General features: G+C 36.4%; 1 protein-coding gene and 1 pseudogene across 1 annotated transcript; one reads left to right on the top strand and one right to left on the bottom strand.

Annotated features, from left to right (window-relative positions):
• Positions 1-792: 792 nt before the first annotated feature.
• On the bottom strand, positions 793-3545 carry LOC149146839 (uncharacterized). Its single transcript, XM_089441639.1, has 5 exons — positions 3472-3545; positions 3279-3352; positions 1607-1746; positions 1110-1166; positions 793-1014 (listed from the first exon to the last, which is right to left on the bottom strand). The coding sequence occupies exons 1-5, from the start codon at positions 3543-3545 to the stop codon at positions 793-795; spliced, it is 567 nt and encodes a 188-aa protein (XP_089297765.1).
• A 4857-nt stretch (positions 3546-8402) lies between these two features.
• On the top strand, positions 8403-10758 carry LOC149146838 (uncharacterized; annotated as a pseudogene).
• Positions 10759-14698: the final 3940 nt, after the last annotated feature.

Below are 14698 nucleotides of genomic sequence, written 5' to 3'. Positions count from 1 at the left end.
ATAAATAACTTAAATAATTTTTTACCAAATAAATATGAAAATTCAATGCTTATAGATATTCCTAATAAATCCATTTATAAAGATTAATACATCACTTACGTAAAACACACAAAAATATTCAAATGCTCAAACACACAAAAATATTCAAATGCTCAATATCATAAATGTCAAAGATTAAACTAAAAAAACCCTTTATTATGAAATATAAAATTTTATTTCCTCCTACCCGTCTCCTCCTTCATGTCTCCACTTTTTTTCTATATACTCTTACCCTCTCTTTATATCATTATTTTTTATTTAAATAAAAAATATTTATAAACTAAAAAGCTCTATTTTCTTAAATCTAATTTCAGATAAAGACACATTCTCTTTCCAACAACCCAACAAATGACTAAGGATTGCAACGTATGTCATAAGAGTTTCCACAGCCATTGAGATTTTCCTATGAAAAACCAGAGGCAGATCTATTAAACATTTACATCTCCAGATTTTTAAACGCTTATTTTATTTTAAAAGTATTTATATATAAATAATAACTATAAATATATTAAAAAAAGCAATCTGAACTTTATGTTTTGCCAAGGATTTCCACTACCAATTTCATCTGCCTTGCTTGTCCAGATATTGGATAAAGGGATTAAAACCAAATGGATAGCTAGCACGTTTACAGACTCCATGTCAACATAAGAGTATTTCACAGGTTTTGGACATCATTGATAATTGAAATTCAAGATCTACTGTTAGTTTTGCTGTTTTTGAAATGACTACATTAATGGTTTGAATTAATGGAGGTTAGAGGAACAGCGTATCCATTAGTTCTTGAAGTGATCTACGAGAAGTGAAAGCAGGATCCCATCCTCCTGCTCTTCTCCGTCTTTCTTGACCTTCTTTGTCATCGTCTGACATTGGCGGTGGCTTTGGCGGTGGATCCTGATTAGATATTGGAAGAGCCTGCCTCAGGACATAATGTGCCGGTTGCAACTGTTGGCCGGGTGCCTGAACCTCCTCATTCTGCTGCGGCAATGTCAACACCATTAGATTTCAGTCTAAAGCCACTAAATATAAAAGTTATCAAAGTTTACTGTGCAGTGTTTATGAGATGATTATACAGGATCAGTGGTTGTATCTGCAACTGCCGCTCTCAGAGCATTGCTGCGTTCTTCTGCCTGCATTTATGACATAAATTAATCAGTAATTCAAGTATTTGTAACTACACTGGTTGAACTATATTGGTTGGTTCGAAACTCGTCGATAAATGATTTTTTATGTGATTTTCGTCGTCAGCGCAAACTTGTTATGGATCACAGAAGCCTCAGCTCTACAACTAATATGAATCTTCATTTCAAAATTAAGTTTTGAGATTTAAATTGCTTTAATCTTTCTCTTCGAAATCTATCTCATTTTAAACTATTATATCATAAAATTTCGAATTTATGATTCTTCAGCCTTTTAATTCACTAATGTGATTTGTCTTCAAACCAAAATAATATTTTAACACAAATTACTAAATTGAAAACAACACCACAAAATTTTGATTTTGATTCATGATTTCAACTTTTTAATTCACAATCTAAATCTAACAGCAGTTTATGGAATCGAGTGAAACCTTTCTCGCCTCATTCAGTGCAATGAGTTCAGCATTCTCATGTCGATACTGTTCAACTTTTTGTTTGATTGCTTCCACGTTCACTCCGGCCACCCAATTATATGCTGCACGAGCGTTGTACCAGATTATATATAAGGGAGCTTTCAAAATGTTTAGAAAAAAATAGTATAGTGTGTAATTTTATAATCTTATTTTATAATTAGTCTAGTTTTATTTTAAATAAGGATTTAATATAAGTTAAGAAAGATCTAATTTCTTTAGAATTAAATTTTTTTTAATTAAAAATATTTAAATATTTTGTAGAGTTATTTAATTTTTTTGGCCGATATAACAAAATTTCAATAAAAAAATAAAAGCTTTTCCCTTTTTCTTTTTTGGTTTTGGTATCAGGAGCCAATATGTAACAATAATGTATAGTCATTGGTATCTACAAAAAAACTTTATACAAGAATATGCAAATTATATCAAGGTTAGTGTACATTATATTAATGCAGGCAAGGATTAAAATGGAGATAGGTGGCATTATTACTAGATTTTTCATTTTTTTAATAATTTATTAAAAAATTACAGAATTGTATTTTTAGTTTTTTTAAATACTTTTTTATAAATTAGTTTAATTAATAAATAAAATACAAGTAGTTTTTTAGAGTATTTCTGGTAAAAAAATAGTAGAGATTGTTAATAAGCATAAGTTTAAGTTAATTAATTTGCAAAGTTCAAGTGTTTCTAGAATTTTTCAAAGTGTTAAATTCATTTATATTAAAATAGCATTTTAAAAAACAAAAAATCACAATCTCCCCAAAATTGTAGAACTACATTTTAGAGAAAATGTCATTGTATCTATTAGTTAGATTGTGCATATTCTCTATTACATACACACATCAAAACATTCCAAAACTTAATAAGAATTAATCAAAAATATAAAACCCCTCTTTCTCAACTTCATCAACTCTAATAGATCAAATAAAAAATCTGAACATATTTAGATGATCTTTTCCTTAAATATATTTTCAAATGAAAAACCTTCACTTTAACACTATGTTATTGAGTGAGAGATTCATTCTACACCCCATTATCGAGAAACTCATTCTACAACCCATTAAGGAGAGGCTCATTCTACAACCAAGTATGATGTCTAACCGTCATCAAAGTAAAGTCGAAATTTTGCTATGTCAGACAAAATATTTATTTTTTTAAATCTAAAAAAAAGAATAACTATACAAAACATTTATGTGTACTCATAGAAAAAATTTCAAGTGAAGAAATTGGCTCATGTTAGATCCTTTAGGTTCATGTTAGATATCTATTTAAAATGGATCTATGTTGGTTTTATGCTTCATTGAAATTGGAATACAAACATCTAGCCACATCAAACAAATTTTTTTTTTTTTTTTTATATAATGAGATATTATTCCCCACCTAGTTTCAAATGTCCCATAAAGACATTTTTAACCCTTTATATTGAAGGAATAGATTCCCTACCTTAGTGAAATTTCCCAATTAATATATTTCTTATATATCTAACTTACCCAATTAGTATATACTAGTAATTGGTGTTAAGTGTATACTAGAAATTTGTAGTAGGTGTTATAGCAGCCCCTAAATTTAATCTTGAATCTCACCTAATTTATCCAACAAATTACCAATTCACGGAGTTCAAAAAAATACTTACCCAGATCCTCAACCTCTTCAAGATAGTCATTGTATTCTCTCAATGTTGGGAAGTCATCTTCTCTTCTGTTGTATCTGCATTTTCCAATTTTACATATCAATGTCTTTAGAAACTGAAAGGAGGGTTGAGATAATGAAGAGCAGCCCTACGTATTCAATAAATATGTGTTTGGTGATGAGCGAGGGGTGAGTACATCTTTGCCATTTTCCTCCTGATTACCATCTCCTGTGCGAGAGCAACAGTGCCAGGAGACTCAGAGTAGACCATGGTTGTATGGGAGTATAAAATTCCTTGGGCTGCCTCACCAAAGTACTATACACTACAGCCAATTCCTCTGTCATATTTCATGGTATCTAAAAAACCAATAATCCCCGAAACGGCTTCAAATCTCTCTCTGATCCGCTACCTATTTAGGTTTTCGTTCATTTAATCATTTCAAGAAATCAGAAATTATATCAAACTTTAAAAGAAAAATCAACATTTAATAACAGCATTTTGAGAATTTGAAACATACGGTAATCTTGAATTATGTAATATATATCTGCAAATAACGAAGATATATACATATGTATATATATTACATACTCCAAAGAATCGTGGCGCGTCCTCTGAGGCCGTAACGAGTTCTGTGAAAGCAGGCCAGCGAATCAACACACAATGAAGCCGAATCCGTACGGAGTTGTGTGGAACCTGTGAGAGAGGGGCCAAGGAAGTTCTATGGAACCCCCGGGAGGGGGGCGAAGCAACCGAACCAACGGACTTATACAGTAATGCCCACACAGAACAACTTTAACTCAGCATTATGCTAAACAACAATAACGGATTTTTCTAATTGGATAGATAGATGGATTAAAAATAAAATAAAATAAAAAGTTGTATGTAGTTTGAAGTGAAATTTCATTAAAATTAAAAAGTTGTATTGAAGTTTGTATTTTGGGAAGTGAATTTTCAATTAAGTATTGGGTTTCTTGGTTGAAGTTAAATGCTATTAAAAAAAATTGTTTTTACTTTAATATTAATGAAGATTTTTTTTTGTAGCGCAGGGAGGGGTGAAATTCCATTAAAAAGGAAACTTTGTATATGGGTTAAAGTTAAATGTTATTAAAAATTTAGGTTTTAGTTGAGATAATATTAGTGAGATTCCTCTTGAGGCCCGCGGAGAGCATTTTGCATGAGAGAAAATTACATTAGTTATAGATTATTAATAGATTATTTTATGCCTATCCTTATTAACAATTAGTTGTAAGAGTATTTCATTACTCACGAAATTGTATAAGTAGAAAACGTCCATTATGTAAGCAATGGAGGAGGTTGTTAACTATGACAATTGGGTAAATATAAATCTCTAGGTGATTTTACAATTCATTATAGCTAGCTTATAGGGAAATGAAGCATTAGTAAAAAATGAATTCTAACATTAACAACTAATTTTATTTTATTTTATTTGTAGATTATAGATTTTATTGATTTATTAAAATAGAACATAAAATATAGTCTTGGTTTCTTGCTAGGGAAACCAAACTAGTGACAAAATTATAAGCTCCTCAATAACCATATGTTATAATCCAATAATAGAGCAAAAAAAATTGCATTTATAGTTTGTAGACCTTTACTATCTAGCCTAGTGACTAAAACACACATATAAGCAAAAAACCCTGAGGTAGAACAAGAGAACTAACACCAAATCATCCCAATGGAGATGAATTAGAGAGGATCACTTCAACGGGAAATTTTCCTTTGCCAAGAGAGTTTCACAATTCAAGAGAGAGGTCATGCTGGTCTTCGATCCTTTGTAGGTGTCAATCCAAATATTTTATGGACAATTGAAGCTCATCCAATGTAAGAAGAATTTCCTCCTTTTCTTTGTTGTGGTCCAGTAAAACTTTATCCCACAACATCTTCATCTACCAAATAAGACTATCATTTGCATGCACTGATTGTGTCTACTTCGAGTATGACCAGTGTTAGGGACCCTGGAAACCACTTCCCCTGCAATGTTTGTGTTAGATAAACAATCTTATTGTCATACAATATCTCTTTCCACCTCCATAGGCTCAGATTGTATGTCAAGCAACATATAGGTGTGGCATACACCATGATGGGGTTTTTGCCCACTAGTGAGCTCAAGGGCCTCCTCATGATTCATAATAATTTTCTCCTCTACAACACCTAGCCCTCTGTCACATGACATGGTGGAAGTACAAAATTGAGAACACGATAATAAAAAAATCGAGCTGATAGCAAGGTTCATGAAGTCACTTGTGGGGGCGGGGTGGGGGAGTGGGGGGTGTTAAAGCATAGAAAAAGGACTATAGAATACAAATCCAATGATAGTGGGTGCTCAAATCTAGGACTAGATTCTCAAGAGAGCTTGCAAATGATAGAGGGGAGCATGTGCAAAGGCTCCAACAAAGGAGGGAAACCTTGAAACTTCTAATAATGCCAACCCTATCACCAAGAAGATGCAAAAGGAAATAATCAAACCAACTAGAAACCCAAATAGTAGAGCCCAAAGGTCATGTTATTGAGGAAAACCTTTCAAGAATTGAAAGCATCATAGAGAAGAGCATTCAAAGATAAAAAAAGGTTGATAGAAATTATGAAATCAAGCAAGGATAAGAATGGAGTTAAATTCATAGCATGATTATTTTAGACTTGGATAGGAGGCAAAAAACCATAATTATGAAACACTGAGACAATTAATGACCATTTTGTGGCATTAAACTGCTAAGGGGTGGAATTGTTAGGCATGTCCCCTCACATTAGTGCAGGGTGGGATGATTGACATGCTGCGTCCCATGCACCACATCCACTCCCACTCCATAAGGGGATATTAATTAAAAATTAAATTATGATAAGCGTTACCACTTTAACACACACACATGTGCGCTCACAGACACACACACAACCTTTTTATTACCATTTTATTATCATAATAATAATAATAATAATAACTACCATTTTAAATGAGGTGTGTATTTTATTTAATAACTAATTTTTATGAAGGGTATCTTATTTAGCTGCATTGTATTGGTATGTATATATTCATTTGTAGCTCAAAAATCCCAAGACGTTGGGGGTTGAAAAACATGTATTTATTTGGTAAATATCTGGCAATAAAATCATTATGGAACATCGTTATAAAAGAGAGCCTTTGGAAAATGATTCTTATGCAAAAGTACAATGCTCCATGAACCCTCTTGAACTCAATTAGAAAGTAATCAAAAGTTCTAATGATTATATCCAACCTATGTAAGGAAATGACACTAACCTCACTAGTCATAACATCTTATCTTGTATGGAGAATGGTACATAGATCACAACCAAAAGTAGAGGCAACTGGAATATGAGGTGTGGTAGAAACATACTCATCCCTAATGAAATCATGTGACACTAGAAGTAATTGGAAGATGTACACTTAATTTGATTAATAGTGCAAATTGTTGACACCTAATCTTTGGGATTAGGTAAATCGATGTAAAATAGTGTAAATATAAAATAAGGAGAATTGGAATATGAAGAGGCACTAGGAGATGAATCCCAAGAGTCTCTCCCTCCATGTATATATCTATGATCAAACTTAATGCAAAAGCACAATTCATTTTGAGGAGTTACTTCCTCACCTGACATGGTATCAGAGCACAAGTCCTAACCTCTATTGTTGGCTCCCTTCCTGCACTTGTAACTCCCTCTTGCCCTTGTTTTACATTTCTGCAGACTAGCACATCCCTGCCAAATTCTGTGCATTCTATTCTAATTGTTGAAGAATTGATTTGTTGCATTGAGGTTGTTAGAGTGAGTATTTGCATACTGCCGCCAGTGATCAAAATCTCTCTTTTATATCATATTAGAGTCCCGTCTGAAATTTTTGTCATTCCACTAGGTCATCAGGCAAAAGTTTGATCACTAAAGGTTGAATTAGGGTTACCTTTTATCCTTTTAGAAATTTACCCCTTGCTGGCTCATTTCACCTTTTGTTGAAGTATACCATTAGTCATGACTTGTCTTCATCATGAAAGTCATTTTCATCATGGTCATAGCCATTCAAAGTCTCCATTATGCCTTAGGGTTTCCAAGGTCCACTAAAACACCATCTCCCGCATAAAAGACCAACAAGTGAAGGAGTAAGATTAAACAAGATTTTATCATCAAAATAGTTTGTAATTTGAATATTCAAGCAAAAATGTAATTTTATAGTTTTAATATGTAATAATTTGCATGGTTCCAAGTGTTGTAAGTTCAAAGTTCCATCACCCAAAAGGAAGAGTTTCAAAGTCATTATGTTTCCAAATCCACCAAGAAAATCAAATGAGAAGATCAAGTTCTAAGGTAAATTGTAAAAGACAAGTCAAGTTTGAGAAATAAAAAGTGGGTCCTAAGACTAATTTTGAAAATCTAAACAAGGTATAAAGGCCACCAAAGACCAAAGGAAGGCTCATTTTCACTCTTATCCATCAATATCTAACTCACCTACGCTCCATCTAGCTCACTTGACCTTTTCCCATGCCCATTCCTCTCATTTCCCTCTCCTAGGGTTTTGAGGGCACTTTTCTTGGTTTCATGACCTCCATGGTTAAATCATCAACAAAACTTGTATCCTGAAGCTCTTACACCTTACCCTATCCTTAATATACCTTTATAAACACTTCTTATCACTCCTATCCCTCAAAATCATCATTTTTCTACAAACCCTAGCCTATTGCTATGCTTTTGACACTTCTCTAGACTAGGCCTGTGTTTTTCCCTTTTGGACCCCTTCCCCTCACTCAATCCTTGAAATTCTAGTTTCACCTACTTCCTAACATCCCTCCCTACCTCTCAAAATTTTCCTAAGAATTTAGAAGCCCCATGTCCCATTTATTTCCCTTCATTCCTATAAATTTCCCAAATCCCTTGTTTTGCCTACACTAAACCCTAATTTCCTCTCCCACTGAGCTAGGGTTGGATATGGAATCAGAGACATCTGAGTAGACGAGGCATAAGGGAGGTCATTTCAACAAGTATGAGGCCATTCCAAACTCATAGAAATCATGTCCCCATCATTTTTCAAGAATTCATTCCAAGGGACAAATCATTTGCCACACGGAGGGCCGGTTTTTCTTCAAACTATGTTTCAGACCAAACATGGATGAATTTGGCAAAAGTGAGCAAGGTTTTTGTCCATAATAGGCCAAGGATAAAAAAGCCTTCTTCACTTTTTACATAGGTGTCATTTTTTTATAGAAATGTCAAAAATACAGTTGCTACAAGAGAGTTGTTGCACTTCTAGAGTGACTTTGAGAAAATCACTTTTTCTTCTATCTAGAGTGTCCAAATGATTTGCTTGATGAGTCAAATGATAACTAGACAAAACTGTTGGACACCTAATCCTAAAGGGTTAGCGTGGAAGCCGAAAATACTAAGCAGTCCAAGAGACCTTGGGATCTGAAACCCAAGAGTCATATGTTGTACTATAAATGTATATCTGATGTTAATAAAAAATATGAACTCACTGATTTATCTTTCCTATTGTTTTCTGATTGCCCATGTGTGTTTAACATGGTATCAGAGCCACTTGTTTTTTTGTGGCCTTTTTTATGTGCATGTCAGTGCTGCTTCTCCATATAATTAGCTGCTACACTGCATGCGCTCTGTCCTTTGAATTATGCCTGCGCTCTTTACTGTTTATAAACGTTCTGTAAAAGAAGCGCTGCCCTGACATATTCTATTCCTGCTCCCCGTCAGAACTGTTTTCTCCGTCTAATCCACTGAAATTCTTCTCAGAACTGTGTTGGTCTTAGAAAACGCTTCTGCGCCACTGTGTATTCTCTTCGTTTTTTTTTATAACGCTCAGAAAACGCTTCTGCCATGTGCTGTGATGCATCTGCATGTAGCAATTTGAACAAGATTATCATACTGTCCCACAGTTTTATGCACTCGACGAGATGGGAAAACTGTTATTGTTGCTGGCCTTGATGGGGATTATTTGAGGAAGAGCTTTGGATCAGCTCTTGAGTTGATACCTATAGCCGATTCTGTAGTTAAATTAAAGTCACGCTATGAGCTGTGTGGTAAGGCCGCATCATTTACATTTCGTAAAACAGGGGAAAGAAAAATTGAAGTTGTTGGTGGTGCAGACATTTACATGCCAGTGTGCTGACGGCACTATGTAAATGGGCAAATCGTTATTGATACAACGAGGCTGTGCTGGAATCCCCGGAGGCACAATATGATACTTGTGCACAAGCAACCACAACATCTGGATAATTATGTCACAATTTTCTGTATAAATCTCTTTTCACTACTTGTGGGATATACTTATTTCCTTCGCTAAATGTCAAAATTTGTCTTGGCATAATTAAGTGCACTAGGGGTGGTTTAATGGTTAGTATTGCTCAGGCAAGGAAAGGTTTGACTACCTGGGGGTTCTGTGGAAAACACTCTCTAAAATGAACTGGTTAATTTATGTTTGCATTACTTTCTGGCTATGTCAGAGATGCTGAGTTGGTTTCAGTGTGTATTTTATGCTCTGTGAAGACCGTTTGGTATTCTATGTTTCGCAGTTAGGAGGATCTGGAGTATGGTGGTTATATTCTGCGGTAAAATGGAAGATGGAGCACATGCAAGCCGTGCTGTCACCTGCGTATGTCAATCAACCAGCGTATTTAATTCTGGGCGATTTCTTCATTGCCAAAGGCTGAAATGAAATGTTGAAGGGACTATTTGCATTTAAAATTCATTCCAAGGCTGCAAATAATTATCAGCTGGGAGAAAGACTCGTCGAAGGATTCCATCATTGACGGAGTGCGTTGGAGGTCTCTAAGTTTAGTGCGCGTTGAATAGTTTGTGTTGAGGAAGAGAATTGTTGGTCGTTTCTGTTCAAGTCATTCTGAAAACCTTGGTCGTTTCTGTTCGAAGCATCTAGAATTAAAGAAAAACGAAAGCAACATTTTTTGCATCGATTGCAGCAAAAGTATCTGTCAACATTGTCTTCCCAACCATCGGTCGCATCGGCTTCTTCAGGTGCGAAGCGACCCCAATCCAGGCCTGCCAAAGGACTGGTAAACTCTTGTCAAACTTGTGATAGAAGTCTGCAAGAAGCGTACTGTTATTGCTCGGTTTCGTGCAAGGTAAATGCTGTGCTGAATAAAGAAAAGGATTTATCTACATTACTGTACCATTGCAGTTCGCTGCCATTTCCTGATATTTTTTACTTCTCACCAAGAGAAATTAGTTCCAAGGATGGAAAGCTTGCAGAGATCAGAGAAGAATTATCGGCTAGCAGTATGTTAGAAGAGACATGTTCTGGCTCCAATGCTAACGATGTGCGTTGGATGTTGACATGTTCGGAAATAGACATGCCTTTGGTAAAGAAAATATACAGGCGTGTAGCTGCGCCCCACTCTATTGCCCGGCCATCAACTAGCAGGAGAAAGGGTGTTCCCCACAGATCACCAATATATTAATTAATTATAGTATATTTCCAATAATTTTAATTTATTTTGAATCCCTATTCGAAGAGCTATGTATTGTGCGCAGTAGCGGAAATTTTGGGTTGGTCTGGTTCGAGGAGTCAATTTACAAGGTTTTCTGGTCATTTTGAATAGTGCGTCGTTTATGTTCAAGTCATTTCTCTCTTAGGAAGAGCAGTTCGAGGACTTAGCTAAATCCACGAGCTATTTCATCTACTGAACGAATTTCTTGTGGACTGAGTGTAGGAGACTGGACTGAATAAGCTATTTGTGGGACCCATTCTCTGTCATACCCAGGTCGTACACCTTTCTGCTGGACGTGGGGCCTACCCTTGTGCGTAGATGCCAAATAATCAAATTTAGGGGAAGTCCGTGAGCATTATTTGTGACTTTGGTCAGACGTATTACCTTTGTGAAATGTAACTGAGATTACACTAATGCATGGAGATTACTCTTACTCTGTGGGGGTCATACTAAGTTAGCAGATATAAGTCTAGGAGACCAGCACTGCATGCTTTGCTGTGTATTTGCTTAGGAGCAGAGGTTTATCACTGGTTTTCCAATGTGTTGAGGACGTGGTGACTGTATATCAACTGGGAAAGGTCCAGAACGTGCCTATTGTTAACCCATGCAAACAGCGATCAATTCTGAGGCAGAAGCACAATGAATATCAGTTATTAAATTTGTCTAGCTGAGCGTAGGAGTTACTGGTGCAAGTTCTGTCTTGCGCTCAATAATTTCTGGACTTAACTTGAATGAGGACCACTTGGAAGGGAAATTATTGCTGCTTGTTCAAATTCAAGGCCAACTTTGTATTTTCTACAGCGACTTCCATAAAGAATGGTCTAGCCCCAAGGCTACAAACTTGTATTTTCTGTGGTTACACTTATCTACAGCCACTGTTCTTCCTAACATTTGCTGAATTTAAAGAACAGAATCTCTAAAAGTATGGTGATATTTGTACAATTTTGACAGTTTCAAGATATCTCTAGTTGATTTGAGCTATAGGTCTCTCTTGTGCAACTTGAAGATATTTAGCAGCTTACATTTTTCTGTGGGATTTGGAGTTTTTAAGGTGTAGAAAAATGGCTAAGCTTGAAAGAATATTAGAATTATTGAGAACTCTAATCATGTCCACTGATAACAGCACAGTCAAAATTAACAAAGCCTCTCTTTCAGACATTCAAACATGTCTGCAATATGCACAATAAAAGATAGAGTTTTTGCAGCTTGAATCACAGCTACAGCAGGAAGAATTACAGCAATGGAGTCATCATTCTGAACCTGTTTCTGTTCAGAACAATGAAACAGACTCCCATGAACAGCAAGTCAATAATGGTACAGTTCATTCAAATAAAGCAGCAGTTGTATATGCAGATGCAGAAACTCAGTCTGCACTTCCCAAGCCCATCATCAGACCTTGGGAACAGCTTGTCCACAACAAGCACAGAACTGGTCTTGGATATGACAAGGACTTGTCCTTTCATATTCCAGACTATGCCAAGCCCATTTAGTTTCAGAGTGCTGGATTCATTTATGACAGTTCACCTGCTCCTCATGACAGTTCAGCTTCAGCTAGTCCAGATTCTGCCCCTCTTCCACAGCAACAACAACAACAAAAACAACAGATCGTGAAATGCCAACACTGTGACCGAGTTGGCCATCTGAAAGATCACTGTTTTGATCTTCATCCATGTGAGCACTGTCATAAAACCAGCCATTCTTCACACAGATGCTTCAAAAACAAACGTCCTGCAAGAACAAAGATTCATCTTGGATGGATCGCTTCTTGGCAATGGGCATCAACAGCCAAGAAGATATTCCAAACGCATGTTAGAACTTGTTCCAGAGTATTAAATAGTCTTGCAGTTGAGTTTTCTCCATCTTCTCACCTTGTATCTGACATGGGGGGAAATGATGGTCATCTACAAGCTTCAAAGCCACATCAAGCGAGCCTGAGCCACAACCTGCCACACCAGTTTCAGAGTTGTAGCCAGAGACAAGATGCCTGAACATGCCTTCAGTTGGCAATCTGGGACTTCCTCTAGCAGAAGACTCCAACTTCTTGCCAGTTTTGGAAGAGTTCCAGCAGAGTTGTTGGTCATCCTTAAACCATCACAGATGAAGGACACTTCCTCTAGCAGAAGACACCAGCTTCTTGCCAGTTTTGGAAGAGTTCCAGGAATTGCATTAAGCATTCCAGAGTTGTTGGTCATCCTTAAACCATCACAGATTGAGAACACTTCCTCTAGCAGAAAACTTCAGTTTCTTTCCAGTTTTGGAAGAGTTCTGGGAACTGCACTAAGCGTTCCAGTGTTGGTGGTCATCCTTAAACCACCGCCCTTTTTTACCAACATTTCATAGAGCACATTCAGCCTAGTGCTGCCATGCATTTTTGCACATTTTGTATTACAGCTCTCTTCTTGGACTCATACATAACCCTTCGGATTAAGGGGGGGAATGTTGGACACCTAATCCTAAAGGGTTAGCGTGGAAGCCAAAAAGACTAAGCAGTCCAAGAGACCTTGGGATCTGAAACCCAAGAGTCATATGTTGTACTATAAATGTATATCTGATGTTAATAAAAAATATGAACTCACTGATTTATCTTTCCTATTGTTTTCTGATTGCCCATGTGTGTTTAACAAAAACTAGATTTCCAATGAGCTATAATTCACTCAATTGGGAGTTGATTAAGACCTCCAAATGTTTCCTGCAAGAGAACACTTCATTTTTGCACCCTCGTCGCTGTGCATTTACCAGTCTTGGGAGATTGGTAGTTTGACAAGGGAAATGACCTTCAAATTGAAAAATAAAGGTATATTTGGAAATTATACTCGAAGGGATTTCCAACGATCTATCTTGGAGAAAATGTGGACACTGAAAAGGCCTCCAAACATAGCCCTGAAGATGGCATTGCGCGTTTGACACTATGAGGGCGCTCTTGACAATGAAATGGTCAAACGCCCAGCACCTTGGATTTTGTGCTCTCTTTTTGGGAAACCAATGAGAAAATGATCAGAATTTTTGGATTTAGAATGATTAGGACATGCACCCTATACTTTTTCTAAACATTTGGAGCAAAACTGGTCAGCCAAAAGGGTAAAAAACTACCAAAAAATCACCTTTTGGCCTGGTCACTGCGCGTTTGAGTAGTCTTGGGAGATTGCAATTTTGGAGAGACAAATCAAGACCATTTTGAAAACCAAGGGACGTTTTGGAAACTAGACAAGATACGCTTTCCAATGAGCTATCCTGGGATAGATTTGGACTTTGGGAAGTCATTTAAAATTCAGCGTGAAGAGGACGTTGCACATTTGACCAGGTCACTGCACGTTTAACTAGGTCGCTGCACGTTTGACAATCTTCCACTGTTGGACACCTAATCCTAAAGGGTTAGTGTGGAAGCCGAAAATACTAAGCAGTCCAAGGGACCTTGGGATCTGAAACCCAAGAGTCACAACACTGTATTATAAATGTACATCTCATGTTAATAAAAAATGAACTCACATGATTTATCTTTCATATTGTTTGCCGTCCATGTGTGTTTAACATGGTATCAGAGCAGGCGAATTCTGGCCCTGCTCATATTTGAGCCACTTGTTTTGTGGTCTCTACCTACATGTCAGTTCTGTCTTTCTACTAATCAGAATTGCCACCTTATTGAGATTTGTATTCCTCATTCTGCACCATATTCTTTCCTACGCTCTGTGCACTCTCTATAACTATTTTCTGCCATATTCTATTTATATTCCCTGCGCTATGCTCCATACAAACCTGACATTTGAACACTGGTCCGACATTATTCTCCTGCTCTTCTGTTGTGCTGTCTGACCACCTGTTTGAATGCGTTGAGTGCCTGCCATTACCTGTGGTCTGCTACAATTCCATGTGGAGTATGAGGATTGTCCTGAGAATTATGAGGTTGCCCGTTACCTTTTAGAAATGAATCGCTGGAACGTTCTGTTA

This window comes from Pinus tabuliformis, chromosome 9 (genome assembly GCF_031772625.1).
Source record: "Pinus tabuliformis cultivar Carrire ecotype Pingquan chromosome 9, CPIR1, whole genome shotgun sequence".
NCBI lineage: Eukaryota > Viridiplantae > Streptophyta > Pinopsida > Pinales > Pinaceae > Pinus > Pinus tabuliformis.
The sequence above is the reverse complement of the archived record's forward strand: the minus strand, read 5'-3'. Positions and strand labels throughout refer to the sequence as shown.

What these genes read in the sequence shown, in the direction of transcription:
- LOC149146839 (XM_089441639.1), bottom strand. Translation starts at nt 3,545, where the DNA reads ATGGTCTACTCTGAGTCTCCTGGCACTGTTGCTCTCGCACAGGAGATG. An exon ending in TGAAGAGGTTGAGGATCTGG is followed by an intron (nt 1,747 to 3,278) that starts GTAAGTATTTTT and finishes ACATTTTGAAAG; the next exon opens with CTCCCTTATATATAATCTGG. An exon ending in CACTGAATGAGGCGAGAAAG is followed by an intron (nt 1,167 to 1,606) that starts GTTTCACTCGAT and finishes TCATAAATGCAG; the next exon opens with GCAGAAGAACGCAGCAATGC.